This window comes from Rhinoderma darwinii, chromosome 4, assembly GCF_050947455.1.
Source record: "Rhinoderma darwinii isolate aRhiDar2 chromosome 4, aRhiDar2.hap1, whole genome shotgun sequence".
NCBI classification, from domain to species: domain Eukaryota; kingdom Metazoa; phylum Chordata; class Amphibia; order Anura; family Rhinodermatidae; genus Rhinoderma; species Rhinoderma darwinii.
The window spans coordinates 3649737-3665002 of NC_134690.1; the positions used below are offsets into that span (position 1 = coordinate 3649737).

General features: G+C 44.2%; 1 protein-coding gene across 1 annotated transcript in view; it reads left to right on the forward strand.

Moving 5' to 3' along the window:
• Nucleotides 1-4710: 4710 nt before the first annotated feature.
• LOC142759125 (vomeronasal type-2 receptor 26-like) overlaps nt 4711-15266 on the forward strand; it is a 65611-nt gene continuing 55055 nt past the window's right edge. The window contains exons 1-2 of the mRNA XM_075861003.1: nt 4711-4799; nt 10171-10335. Of these exons, the coding sequence (XP_075717118.1) occupies nt 4711-4799; nt 10171-10335 (254 nt within the window). The remainder of the gene's footprint in view (nt 4800-10170; nt 10336-15266) is intronic.

Sequence of the window (15266 nt, forward strand, 5' to 3'; positions counted from 1 at the left end):
GGAGAGATATAGCAAATATTAATGAGCCTTACATGTAATCAGGGCAAATCTAGCATATAGTAATAATACTTAAAGGTGGCCGGGGCAGATCCAGCAGATAATAATAACACTTACAGGTGACTGGGGCAGACCTAGCAGATATTAATATGACTGAAATTTGACCGGGGCATATATAGCAGATAACAAAAGCACTTACAGGTGACAGGGCAAATCTAGCAGATAATAAAAACACTTAAAGATTAAAAGGGCTGATTTATAAGATAATAATTACACTTACAAGTGACCGGGTTAAATCTAGTATATATTAACCCCTTCCCGCTATGGCCACTTTTGACCTTCCTGACAGAGCCTTATTTTTCAAATCTGACATGTGTCACTTCATGTGGTAATAACTTTGGAATGCTTCCACCTATCCAAGCGATTCTGAGAACACCAACATTTTGAGAAAATTAGCAAAAACTATGATTTTTCTAAATTGTAATGCATCTGCTTGTAAAACCGATAGTAATATCATACAAAATACGAAAAGTATCCCCTCCATGTGATCTGGTAATGATTTTGTCAATTTCCATGAACCTTTAGATCTTGCCAACTACTATTGTGAACTCGCGAAAATGTCTGGGAATGGACTTCAGTTTGTCTATTTCATCCCAATTATTTCTCTCAATAAGTCCAGCCTTTTTAATGTCCCTGACATGTTCCTGGATTCTCGTTTTCAACTCTCTTGTAGTCATACCTACATAAGAGAGACCACATGGAGAAGTAGCCATGTAGACCACCCCCGTTGTGCTGAAATTTATAAAATGGACAATTTTGCAACTTTTTTTATTTTCAGAATCAGAAAATGTGTCAGTTCTTAAAATTAATTTGCAGATTGAGCAGTGGCCACAGGAGAAAGATCCCCATGTGGGCCCTTTGGACCCAAACAAAAAGGTCTTTGGATTAGGAATACTATAATGACTACGGACCAAATGGTCACCCAGAGTTTTACTTTTTTTGGCGGTGAGTTGAGGTTTAGAGGGTAGAAACTTCTTAAGATCAGGATCACTGAGAAGTATGGGCCAAAAACGGGTCACAATCTTTCTCATCTCCACCCATTGTGTTTTATAGGGAGTAATGAGTCTCACCGTGTCATCCTTTCTTTTGTGTTTATATTGGGTCAGAAGATTGTTGCGATTAGTATGGCGTGCTCTCTGGTATCCCTTCTCAATATCAAAATTAGGGTACCCGCGTTGTAAAAAGCGAGTCCTCAAACATTGGGATTCAATTTCAAAATTGGAGTCAGAGTCACATACACGTCTTGCCCTTAAAAATTGCCCAGTTGGAATAGCACGTATTGTATGGGTGGGGTGAAAAGACGATGCATGTAGAAGAGAGTTGACAGCTGTCAACTTTCTAGAAATAGTAGTGCTCAGCTTACCTGTATCTTGTACTGTTATTTTAATGTCCAGGAAATCCATGGTGGTTTGACTAATAACGCTTGTTAATTTGATATTAAGTGTATTGGTATTCAGGATAGATAGAAATCGATCCAATTCTATACGAGTACCCTGCCAGATGAAAAGGATGTCATCAATGAAGCGTATCCAACCTACAACACAACCCGACACCATATCCATAGCCTCCCGTACAATTTCCTGTTCCCAGAAGCCTAAAAATAAGTTAGCATATGATGGCGCACAGGTCGCGCCCATTGCGGTCCCACGTAGTTGTAAATAATGTTTGTCCCTGAACACAAAGTAGTTGTGCTCAAGGACAAAACGCATGAGAAGAATCAAAAATTCGACCAATTCATGGTCAAGATTGCATGAGCGCAAAAAATATTGGACAGCATGGAGACCCAATTCGTGGTTGATGCAGGTATACAGGGATTCCACATCGCAGGATACAAGATACATATCCTGCTTAATGGTAACCCCATCAAGACGCTTCAATACATCAGTAGAATCTTTGACATAAGATTGAAGACTCTCGACACAGGGGCGGAGATAATAATCAAGATAGCGACAGGTGGCCTCACATAAACTACCACATCCTGACACAATTGGCCGTCCGGGTGGTTTCTTACAATCCTTATGCACTTTAGGTAAAAGATATAGTGTTGGAGTGATCAGAAATTTTACAATGAGACCATCCATGATTTTCTTATCAATGATGTTATTATCGCAGGCTTCCGACAATAACGTATCCAACTGGCCCTTTAACAAATTGGTAGGGTTATGCATTAACCGCGTATAGCAATCTGCATCCCGTAATTGCCAGTATGCCTCCAAATCATACATACCAATGGGCCATAGTACCACATTGCCACACTTGTCAGCTGGTTTAAACACAATGTCACACATTTGTTTTAATTCACGCAGTGCCTTGCGCTGTGCCCATGACAAGTTATCAAAACTACGTTGTTGTGGTAGCATGCAGAGTTCATCCACTACCATTCTGACAAACATCTCCACAGATGGATTCAGTGACAAGGGTGGAAATGTGGTAGACCTAGGACGAATGGACTCTGGGAACCCACTAACACTAACCTCCTGCTCCTGGAGTAAAGGATCTGCCAGACACAGCTTCTGTGTCGACGCCCGTGGGTAATCAGTCTGCACCTGCTCCTATGTCTGTGAGACTGACTCCATCTTCCACCACTCAGGATGGCAGGCTTAGGAGTGGGAGAGCCTATCACAGCCTGGCCAGATGGAGCTAGCTCCCGCCCACTGTCTATTTATACCTGCCTTTCCTGTTCCTCCTTTGCCTGTGATTCTGCTCTGCTTGTTTCCTGGCTCTGCTGCTGCTTGAACTACTGATCCTCTTCTTGTTATTGACCTTGGCTTTACTGACCACTCTTCTGCTCTGCATTTTGTACCTCGTACACTCCTGGTTTGACTCGGCTCGTTCACTACTCTCATTGCTCACGGTGTCTCCGTGGGCAACTGCCCCATTTCCCTAGCTTCTGTGTACCCTTGTCTGTTTGTCTGTCGTGCACTTACGGAGCGTAGGGACCGTCGCCCAGTTGTACCCCGTCGCCTAGGATGGGTCGTTGCAAGTAGGCAGGGACTGAGTGGCGGGTAGATTAGGGCTCACCTTTCTGACTCCCTACCCCGTCATTACAGTCTGGTTCGGCCATTCTCCGTGACTTTCAGCTTCGCCGGGTACAGCAATTGGAATCGGATGTTATTCTCATGCAAGTACTTGCATACTAGCGTAAAAGCTTTACGCTTTTGGGATACTTGTATGGAAAAATCCTGGAACAGCAAGATCTTATGCCGATTTATCCTAAGCTCCGGGATTTGTCTGAAGGCCTTCAGAATTTTTTCCTTCACCGTCCAATTATGATATTTGGCTATGACTGCTCTAGGTCTCCAGCCATTTTCATTTTCTCTCCGGACTCCCAAGCGATGAGCTCTTTCTATGGATAGCGGGTCCTCTGGTAGCTGTACATGCAAAGCCCAAGGTAGGGCTGTAGACAGATATGTGGTAAGTGCCTCATTTGTGACATCCTCCGGAATCCCCATAAATCGCAAATTATTGCGCCGCTCCCGGTTTTCAAGATCATCCAATTTCTCCCGTAGCGTTTGTATTAGTCCGCCTTGTTCCGTCGTTAGTGTTTCCAAACGGGTAACCTCCATCTCACACGACACAGATTTGTTTTCCAACTCCCCAATTTTCTGTGAATTTGTGGTCAGCTGCGCCAGCATGGTATTTATAGAGGTTTGTATAAGATCCAAACGCCTCTCAAAAGATCGGTACAATAAGACGCAAAACCTCCTGTGCCACCTCTGCCTCCTGAGACTGTATTGCAAGATGCACGGATGTCGGGCTAGGTGGGCTGGAAAGGTTTGGTGGAGTTATGTCTCCGGATGCTGAAACTGCCGCTGATAAGTCACTTTTTTGTGAGGAGTTATCTATGTTTGTGCCCTTAGACAGTCCTTTCCCCTGTTTCTTCTGCGTGGAGGCGGCAGCAGAAGAGTGACCAGCAGATGTGTGTGGCATTGCAGAGGAGCATGTAGACCTAGGTGTCCCAGAGGTATGCAGGTATTTGTCCATGAACTCAGTGACCCGCGACAATGCGGTTTGTAATGAGGCGGTTTAGGTATGTATAATCTGTGGAGGAACTAATTATGCTTTCACATACGTATCAACAGGGCAGCGTCCAAAGGAGAGAAAACAGTCTCTTGCATTTAAGCCCGTAGCTAGTAAGTCAGTGACACTCTGATAACTTGCGCACCTTATGCACCATATGTCCAGACAGTTCTGTTTTAAGCTATTGTACGTCCCCCTTCCACAGCCGGTCCTGCCGCGTCTATGTGAAAGCGGGGTACAAGCGACAGCGGCCCTCCTTCAAAACTTCACAGCCTGTCCTCTCCGACCGCTGCTCCCGGCAAGCTATCCCCCCTTCAGGGTTCTTTTAAAGCATTCCACAGTTATGTATCGGTGTGGTACTTATCTGTCCCACGCTGTTGTGTCGTCCGGTGCTTCTGGGAGGTGTTCCCAATGGTCTCCTTTGCAGCTATGCAACAGCCCCTGTCTGGACCACGCGCTGCCCTGCACCACGTGTCTGTCGGCTTTAGGGCCGCGCTCCACCGCCGCGTGTCTCAGCTCCCCCGGTGCTTCAGGAGAACGCCCGATCTCCTCACTCTCCCACAATCCGAGCCTCCACACCTCGCTTTCCCGCGCTACAGAGCGGCTCTGCTCCCGGCAGACTATGGTGGCAAGATGGCGGCCTCCTGTCCTTGTTGTTCCGGCGGCTATCCGTGTGCTCTCTGTCAGAGCGGACTCCGGTCTCTTAATATGGTGCTCCAAGGGTAGGTCTCTCACTGCCCTCGACTCCTGTGTATCCCCTGTGTTCGTCTGTGCCGTGATGCCGTTTATTTAGGTCAGATTGGATACTCTGCTCCGGAGCATTAGTAAAATGTGGCCATCCTGGATGTCCCGCCCACCGGAAGTCGTGTCCTCCGATTGTATTTAACCCCTCAGATGCGGCACTCAATAGCAAGTGCCGCATCTGAGTGGTTTGCGAGGGAGGGGGCCACATCGGAGCGGTTTTCGCTGGGATCTCCTGAAGACCGGGCAGTTAGTAACAGCCTCGGGCTTCAGGGCAATGATTGGAGACCACTAGAAGTGGTCTCCGATCGTATTTAACCCCTCAGATGCGGCATTCAATAGCAAGTGCCGGCCGCATGTTAGCAACAACCTTGGCTTCAGAGTGATGATCGGAGACCAATAACAGTGGTCTCTGTTCATGTATTCACTGTGAGAACCATTAACAGTGATCACAAAATGAAAAACAAAGTGTTTCTCCTACCTGTCCCTCTGTCTCTCCTCACACTCTCTGTATGAGAAGAGACGGAGAGAGAATGTTACTGTGACACCAAAGACACAAAATTACAAAACATCTAATACATAAACTTTATATAAACTTCAATTGTATACCTAGGCTAGGGTTATCCTTAGGGCACGTTCACACGTGGCAGAGTTTTTCTGCTGCAAATGTTGGTGCAGATTTGGGGGATTTACGCAATGAATCTGCACCAACATTTGCATATTTGACAGGTAATTCAGACGTTGCAGAAAACACAGCGGACTTGCCACAGATTTCAGTTTTTGCATTGAAGGTTGAAATCCGCAGTGAAATTCCGCTTCTTCTCCGCAACAGACAGTGCATGCTGGGAGGGAAAATTCCGCACCACAGCCTATGGTCCGCAGCTGAGTTTTCAACAATGTCTGAACTAACTTTCCTAAAAATGGATAGAATCAAATGTAAAAAATGGCTGCTGGAGAATTCCACTGCGGACTGTCCGCAGCGGAATTCCACAGCAATTCCGCCACGTGTGAACGTGCCCTTAAGATTAGTCTAGGGTTATTCTAGGTTCTATTCTAGAGTTAGTCTAGGGTTAGCCTAGGTTTAGTCTAGGGTTAGCCTAGGTTTCGTCTCGGGTTAGCCTAGGTTTCGTCTCAGGTTAGCCTAGGTTTAGTCTCGGGTTAGCCTAGGTTTAGTCTCGGGTTAGCCTAGGTTTAGTCTCGGGTTAGCCTAGATTTAGTCTTGGGTTAGCCTAGGTTTAGTCTCGGGTTAACCTAGGTTTAGTCTCGGGTTAGCCTAGGTTTAGTCTAGGGTTAGCCTAGGTTTAGACCAGGTTTAGCCTAGGGTTTTTTGTGTAGCATACGTGTGTGACGTCTGTGTATTTTTTTTTGTGCAAAAAAAAAAGTAATAAAAAATATATGTAAAAAAAAAAAGTTTTATAGTCTACGTGTTTGTTCGACATCAGTTTTTTGTAAAGTGTGTTTTTGTGATATCCGTGTATTTTTGTGAAAAAAAAAAGTTAAAGAAAAAATAATAACATTTGTCTGCGTGTGCGTCTGGTTACAGTCTTTGTCGTACTTGTGTGTAATTAAAATGGTCCATAGAAGGTTCACGGTGGAAGAGGTATACGCCATGTTAATTTCTGACTCTGATGAAAGCGATACAGAAGGTAGAAATGTCTGCCAGTGATAGCGACGACAGTGATACGTTTTCTGCAATTCAAGGGCATGTCGCAGGAGTACCACAAAAAAAGGCCCACTATATTCCCCCAGAATATATTGAGTGGGTACCCACAGAGTCATTTTCCCCTAATATCCCAGAATTTATTGCCACACCAGGGATAAATATTAATGTGGAAAATTTCACAGCCCCCAATTTTTTCTAAAATATTCATTACAGATGAACTATTGGAGCTGGTTGTCAACCAAACCAATCCGTACGTTCGCCAATTCTTTGCTGAAAAGCCAACGTCCTATGCAAAGCAGTGGCACCCCACAAATACTGGTGAACTTAAAAAAAATTTGGGGCTCATCCTCAACACGGGGTTAGTGAAAAAGCCCTCAATCCGGACATATTGAGCAACAAGCCCTACACATGCCACACCTGTTTTTCCGTTTTTCCAGCCGTTATGATCATAAGCAGATATGAGGTGCTAATGCGCTTCCCTCATTTTAACCACAATCACCAGGGTCCCCCCTCCCCCCGTAGTGATCCAGGCCGTGACCGCCTGTATAAAATAAGGCCCCTGATAAAAATGTTGAAGGCGTCATTTATGCCGGTGTACAACCCCGAATAAAACCTAGCGGTGGATGAATCGCTGATGAGTTACAGAGGAAGGCTCTCATTCCGCCAGTACATCCCCTCAAAAAGAGCAAAATATGGGGTTAAAATCTACAAGCTCTGTGAGAGCGGTACAGGCTACACATCTGCCTTTAGAATCTATGACAGCAAAGACCGTGATATTACCCACATTATTAACTCATTTACTTTCACACTGTTTTTGTAGGGAGAACCAAAAGGGAAGGTTACTTATTGGATAATGTTTCACTGTAAAAATTCATCAATACTGTATTTTCTGGGAAAAACTATTTTTTATTTCTTTCCGCCTATTAAAAATCCTCACTTTACCCCTAGATGAATATTAGCAGGACATTTATACTTGTCAAAATGACCTGCAGTACCACGGCAAATATAGCGGGGTTCCCTAAAATCAGCTCTGGCGTAAAAAAGCCTCCAAAGCCTAAAATGGACTCTTTCTATGATATGCCCTATAACGGGTCCATATAATAGATTAGACACACATATTTGGTATCACCATACACGGGAGAAATAGCAGAATGTGGAAAGGTGTCACTAAACCACTAGATACCAGAAAATAGGGCACTAAACCACTGGACACCAGAGATTGGGGCTCCAAACCACTGGACAACAGAGACTGGAATACAAAACCACTGGGCACCAGAGCCTGGGGCACTAAACCACTAGACACCAGAAGCTGGAGAACTAAACCACTGGACACCAGAGACTTGGGCACTAAACCACTGGACACCAGAAACTGGGGAAATAGACCACTGGACACAAGATACTGGGGCACTTATCCACTGGACACCAGAGAACTAAATCATAGGACACCAGAGACTAGGGCTCTAAACTACTGGACACCAGAGACTAGTTATCTAAACCACTGGACACCAGAGAAAGGGACATTTATTGACTAGACACCAGAGACAAGAGAACAAAATCACTGGACAACAGAGACTGGAGTACTAAATCACTGGACACCAGAGACTGGAGAACTAAATTACTGGACATCAGAGACTGGAGAACTAAATCACTGGACACCAGAGACTATGGCTCTAAACCAATGGACACCAGAGACTGGGACACTAAAAAACTAGACACCAGAAACTGGAGAACAAAACCACTGGGTACCAGGGAATGGGGCAATAAACCACTAGACACCAGAAACAAGGGCGCTAAACCACTGGACAGCAGAGACTGGGGCACTAAAAAATTAGACACCAGAGACTGGGGAACTAAACCACTGGAAACCAAGTACCAGCGCACTAAACCACTGGATACCATAGACTAAAGCACTAAACTACTCTACACCAGAGAAAGGGACACTTATTCACTAGGCACCAGAGACTGGGGCTCTAAACCACTGGACAACAGAGACTGGAGTACAAAACCACTGGGCATCAGATAATTGTGCACTAAACCACATGACTCCAAAGACTGGGGCACTAAACCACTGGACACCAGATCCTGATGAACTAAACCAATAGACACCAGAGACTGGGTCACTAAACCACTAGACACCAGGGACTTGGGCACTAAACCAATGCACATCATAAACTATAGAACTAAACCACTGGACACCAGAGACTGAGGCATTAAGCCACTGGACACCAGAGATTGGAGTACAAAAACACTGGACACAAGAGACTGGGGGACTAAACCACTGTACACCAAAGACCGGAGAACTAAATAAATGGACACCAGAGACTGGGGCATTAAACTAATGAACACCAGAGAATGGGGCACTAAACCACTGGACAACAGAGACTGGAGAATTAAACAATGGACACCAGGGACTAGAAAACTAAAACACTGGACATCAGAGACTGGAGAACTAAACCAATAGACACCAAAGACTGGAGCACTAAACTACGGGGCACCAGAGACTGGAGAAGTAAACTGATGGACACTAGAGACTGGAGAACTAACCCACTGGACACCAGAAACTGGAGAATAAAAAAAAACAATTGCCACAAGATAATGGAGAACTAAACCACCGGACACAAGAGACTGGGGCACTAAACAAATGAACAGAAGAGACTGGGACAAAAAAAAAAACACTGGACACCAAGGAATTGAGAACTAAACCACTAAACATTAGAGACTGGAGAGCTAAACCAGTGGACACCAGAGACTGGAGCACTAAACCACTAAACACTAGAGACCCGATAACTAAACTACTGGACACCAGTGACTGGGGAACTAAACCAATGGACACCAGAGACTGGGACACTAAACTAATGGACACCAGAGACTGGAGAACTAACCAATTTATACCAGAGTCTGGAAAGCTAAACCAAAGGACACCAGAGACTGGGGCACTAACCCACTGGACACCAGAAACTGGGGCACTAAACCACTTTACACCAGAGACTGGAGAACTAAACCACTGGACACCGGAGACTGGGGCACTAAACCACTGGACACCAGAGACTGAGGCACTAAACCAATGGACACCAGAGACTGGAGAACTAACCAATTTATACCAGAGTCTGGAAAGCTAAACCAAAGGACACCAGAGACTGGGGCACTAACCCACTGGACACCAGAAACTGGGGCACTAAACCACTTTACAATAGAGACTGGAGAACTAAACCACTGGACACCGGAGACTGGGGCACTAAACTACTGGACACCAGAGACTGGGTCACTTATCCACTGGACACCGGAGACTGGGGCACTTATCTACTGGACAATAAATGCTGTGTAATATTTCTGTAACGAGTCTCTGCTATAAATGATTGTCCCTTATTTCTGGTAATGGAAATAAGAAGCAGATAACAACTATTATATATAAAGAACATATGACACCCCGGCTGCAGCTAAATCCAGGCCACACTGAGATGTATTATACTGAAGTGTATAAAAGGGGGGGGGAGATGCTGACATCTAGTACATTGTCCCCTGTCCTACACCATGCTTCATGACCCTGCGCTCTACAGTCACCCGCTCCTGTTCTGTGTTATATGGGGGCGCTCTGTGTTATTTGGGAGCCTCATGCACAGACCTCTACTCTCAGCACACACCAGGACTGCCCTGTTACTTGTACTGATTCTGTATGTGACACATTGTAGATCCCAGAATCCTCCACCAGCCTGTCATCTGCTCCTATCCAGGACTGTTGAGGATTATGAATATTTTCAGGATGGAGACATCATTATCGGAGGAGTTTTCACTGTCAACTATTTTATGAATGGATTGAGGTGGGGTGGCAGTTTTCATAGTTACATCTGCGCGGGGTAAGTGTGAACGGATCAATATCCAGGACCCTCATGTACAGTCAGTATTAGGAGATGTAGGCAGCCAAGAATATGCAGTTGAGTTCTGGGCTCCAGTTCATAGAACAGATGCCCTGGCATTGGAAAAAATACAAAGAAGAGCAACGAAGCTAATAAGGGGCATGGAGAATCTAAGTTATGAGGAAAGATTAAAAGAACTAAACCTATTTAGCCTTGAAAAAAGACAACTAAGGCCTCATGCACACGAACGTATTTTTTCCCTCCCGTAAATACTGGCGTAAATACGGTTCCGGTGTCACCAGTATTCCACCCGTATTTACGGGCACGTTTTTGATGCAAAATTGCACTGCACTAATCGGCAGCCCCTTCTCTCTATTAGTGCAGAATAGACAGAAGGAGCAGCCCTTTCCAAGGTAAAAGTAAAAGAAATTCATACTTACCTGGCCATTGCCTTGGTGACGCGTCCCTCTCTTGACATCCAGCCCGACATCCCTGGATGACGCGGCAGTCCATGTGACCGCTGCAGCATGTGATTGGCCTGTGATTTGCTGCAGCGGTCACATGGGCTGAAACATCATCCAGGGATGTCGTGCTGGGAGACTTCTATGGGCTGCCCGTGCCGTTCTATCTTTTTCAACGGCACGGGCACCTTCACGTAAGCATACGGGGAGGTACCCGTGGCCAATAGAAGTCTATGGGCCCGTTATTTCGGGAGTTTTTCCGGTCGTGTTCATGAGGCCTTAGGGGGGACATGATTAACTTATATAAATATATTAATGGCACATACAAAAAATATGGTGAAATCCTGTTCCATGTAAAACACCCTCCAAAAACAAGGGGGCGCTCCCTCTGTCTGGAGAAAAAAGGTCCAACCTGCGGAGGCGACAAGTCTTCTTTACTGTGAGAACGGTGAATCTGTGGAATAGTCACCGCAGGGACGGGAGATGCTGCAAAAAAGGCAAAGATAATTTCCTAGAGCAAAAAATATAAGCTCCTGTGTGTAGAAATGTTTCCCTTCCCTTGGTTGAACTTGATGGACATGTGTCTTATTTCAACCGTACAAACTATGTAACTATATAACTATGTAACTATGTAACTATGTAAGAACCTACACTTGTCGCTCCCTTACTCCATTATTTGCAGAGATGTGCTGTAGTGTCATTTATGGGAATCCAGTCAGTCAGTTCAATTTGTGGCCAAAAATTGCTGAGATGTTTACACTGTTTACAGCATAAAGGAGGTTTTCTCGTTACCTACATTGATGTCCGTTATATATTATGATGGGGGGAATGAGTTATAATGGAATAATAGATTCATTCATTGACATGCTGCAGTCTCTCACATTTACTATTACTCAGCAGTGGATGTCAGCTCATATGACAAGTCATCATTGTGATGACAGAGGCTCCAGAGCAGTCTACCCAGTGAGATGACGGCTCCTGACACTGTCCAGTAGAGGGTCATCCCATTTTATAGATCTTCTGATGCTATAAATCTTCTTGGGCTTCCACACAGTTATATGATGTCCTTCAGGTTCAGTCTTTCTCAGACCGAGCTTGTCTCACAGAAGTAAAAAATCCTTCTTAACCCCACAAGTGTTAGGGAGTTCCTGTGCTGGACTCCTCTGGTTGGCGTCTCTCATCTCCATGCCACACATGATGGGCAGATCTGTTGGTCAGTCTTGCTCTGTACCATGTGCTGCTGCAGGAGGCAGGTCAGGACCTCTGGGCTGGAGGGACTGGAAGCGGAGACAGCTCTGCTGGTTTATCAGGAGGTGGATGAGGAAGAGGGGGAGATGGAAACATTAACAACAACTTAAGGAAGAAGAACATCGTGACCCCACATCTGCTGGTGGCACATGTTAGGTGTGAGAATGAAAACAAACAGGATGAAGAATTCCAGTTAGAACGCTTTATTTGAGTAACAATTTGTGGGTACAGTAAGAGCTTCCTTTTATGGATAAAGTGTTACAGTCTTACACAATGTTGGGCTCTGCCAATTATCTGCAGTTATAAATACCTGCCCCGTGTACAGGAGGCTCAGACATTCCTGTGGAACGACAAGTGAGATGTAAAGTCCCAGGTTTTCCGTTCTTTAGCTGTGCAAACTGTGGATTCTTCTGCGACATCGCAACATTGACTGCGACATCGACGGCTTTACCTCAGGTGGAAGGTCGGAGATTATTCTATACTGGACGCAGCATTTCATTTCTTTTTTTGTCAATAACTTTTTTATTGAGGTTTTTCTTACAGGCAATAATGCAATTACAACATGTACAAGAGCAACCGTGTACATAATATACAGATAATTGTTAGGACTCACAATTAGAGGACATTCATGTACAAAGCGGAATCTCTACAATAGACAATTCAAACAATAAAAACATTTCAATAATGTATTATAACGATATGGTGTTTGGTCTTGTCACAATCACCGAACATCAGGGGGGGGGGTAGAGAAAACGTACAAGGAGAGAAGTCTCCAACAAACACCAGGTCTGGTAGGTCTGTCAGAACTTAGTCCAGAATAGGAGAGAAGGGAATCAACAAAAAAAACAAAAAACATCAATTGACATTATCAGACATGAATGGGTCATCACACCGAAGATGTTTAACCCCTTAATGACACATCCCGTTTTGGCCCTAAGGACACAGCCAATTTTTTTCAAATCTGACATCTGCCACTTTATGTGGTAATAACTTTGTAATGATTTTACCTATCTAAGCGATTCTGAGACTGATTTCTCGTGGCACATTGGGCTTTATGTTAGTGGTAAAATTTGGTCGATATAATCAGTCTTTATTTGTGGAAAATTGCAAAATTTAGAGAAAATTTTGAAAAAATATTATTTTTCTGAATTTAAATGCATCTGCTTGTAAAACAGATGGTTATACCACCCAAAATAGTTACTAGTTCACATTTCCCATATGTCTACTTTAGATTTGCATCATTTTTTTGAACGTTATTTTATTTTTCTTGGATGTTACAAGGCTTAGATCTTTAGCAGCAATTTCTCATATTTGTAAGAAAATTTCAAAAGCCTTTTTTTAAGGTACCTGTTCTGTTCTGAAGTAGCTTTGAGGGGCCTATGAATTGGAAACCCCCATAAAACACTCCATTTAAAAAACTAGACCCCTCAAAGTATTCATAGCAGCATTTAGAAAGTTTTTTTTAACCCTTTAGGCATTTCACAGGAATTAAAGCAAAGTGGAGGTGAAATTTGCAAATTTCATTTTCTTGCTGAATTTCAATTTTAGTTTATTTTTTTCTGTAACACAGAACGTTTTACCAGAGAAACACTACTAAATATGTATTGTTCAGATTCTGCAGTTTTTAGAAATATCCGACATGTGGCCCTAGTGTCCCAATGGACTGAAACAGAAGCCCCAGAAACAAAGAAGCACCTAGTGCATTTTGGGGCCTCTTTTTTTATTAGAATATATTATAGGCAGCATGCCAGGTTTGGAGAGGTGTTGAGGTGCCAAAACAATAGGAATCCCCCAAAAGTGGAAACCACATTTTGGAAACTACACCCCTCAAGGAATTAATTTGTGGTTGTTGTTACCATTTTGACTCCACAGTTTTTTCACAGCACGTATTTGAATTGGGCTGTGAAATAAAAAAAAATGGGAGGCCTTAGAAGGAAAGGAGCGCTATGTGTTCCTTGGAGTCCAGATTTTGCTGGATTGGTTTTTGGGTGCCATGTCGCATTTGCAGAGCCCCAGAGGTATCAAAGCAATGGAAACCCACCAGAAGTGACCCCATTTTGGAAACTACATCCCTCAAGGAATTAATTTATGGGTGTTGTGACCATTTAGACCCCACAGTTTTTTCACATAATTTATTTGAATTGGGCTGTGAATTTAAAAAAAAAAACTTAATTTGTTTTAATAAGATGCAGTTTTAGCTTAACATTTCTTATTTCTACAAGGAATATAATACGCCATTTTGTTGCCCAATTTGTCCTGAGTGCGGCAATACCCCATATGTGGTGATAAACTGCCGTTTGGGCCCATGGGAGGCCTCAGAAGGAAAAGACCACCATTTGGCCTACTGGGGATTTTCTGGTGCGAAGTCATGTATGCAGAAGCCCCTGAGGCACCAGTACAGTTGCAACCCCCGAGAAGTGACCCCGTTTTAAAAACTACACCCCTAAAGACATTCATCTAGAGGTGTAGTAAGCATTTTAACTGGAGACATACACCCCATAAACTGTAATGTGGGTCCTCCCGGGTACGTCAATACCCTACATGTGGCTGTTATCAGCTGCCTGGGCACACAGCAGGGCTCAGAAGTGAAAGATAAGGGGGATAAGCTGTGCGGAGTGCATCAGGGTAAGTAAAACTGGGGTAAATTAAAAATCAAGGGATGTATGATAAATTTTAAAACGCTTGTCACGTGTCACATTGATATATTCTGTTTTTTCTTATCTCCCTCTTATAGCAGACTTTGCACCTCTTTTGACTTTTTCCCTTCTTGCCAGTTTGGGGAACTTCTCCTGGAAAATGTTGCCCTGGTACGATGCGTGTGGGCTCGCTACCAGAAATACTGGGTGCCCCCCTTCTTGGTCCCTAAAGATTAGGTTCTTGATAACCACCTCTTGAAATTCCAGGAAAGTTCCCGTCTGGCCTGTACACATTATACAATACCGTCTGTATGATGTGCCCGGCCAGCTTCTTCTACCACACCGCATGGCGCTGTAGGGCTTCAGGGCTTGATCTGACAAGTCCACCCGTCCCATGTACCTATTGTAGTCCAGGATGCAGTCTGGTTTGGGGGTCTCTGTACTGGTACCTCGTACAGGTACATTGGTACTGGTGTGACATCTCTCTTGTCCTTGACACACAATATGTTGCTGCTAGATTGTACCCTGCTCACACCCCTTCTGAGTGTTTGCCCTGCAGAGTCTTAGGGAGGCCTCTCAGATTTCT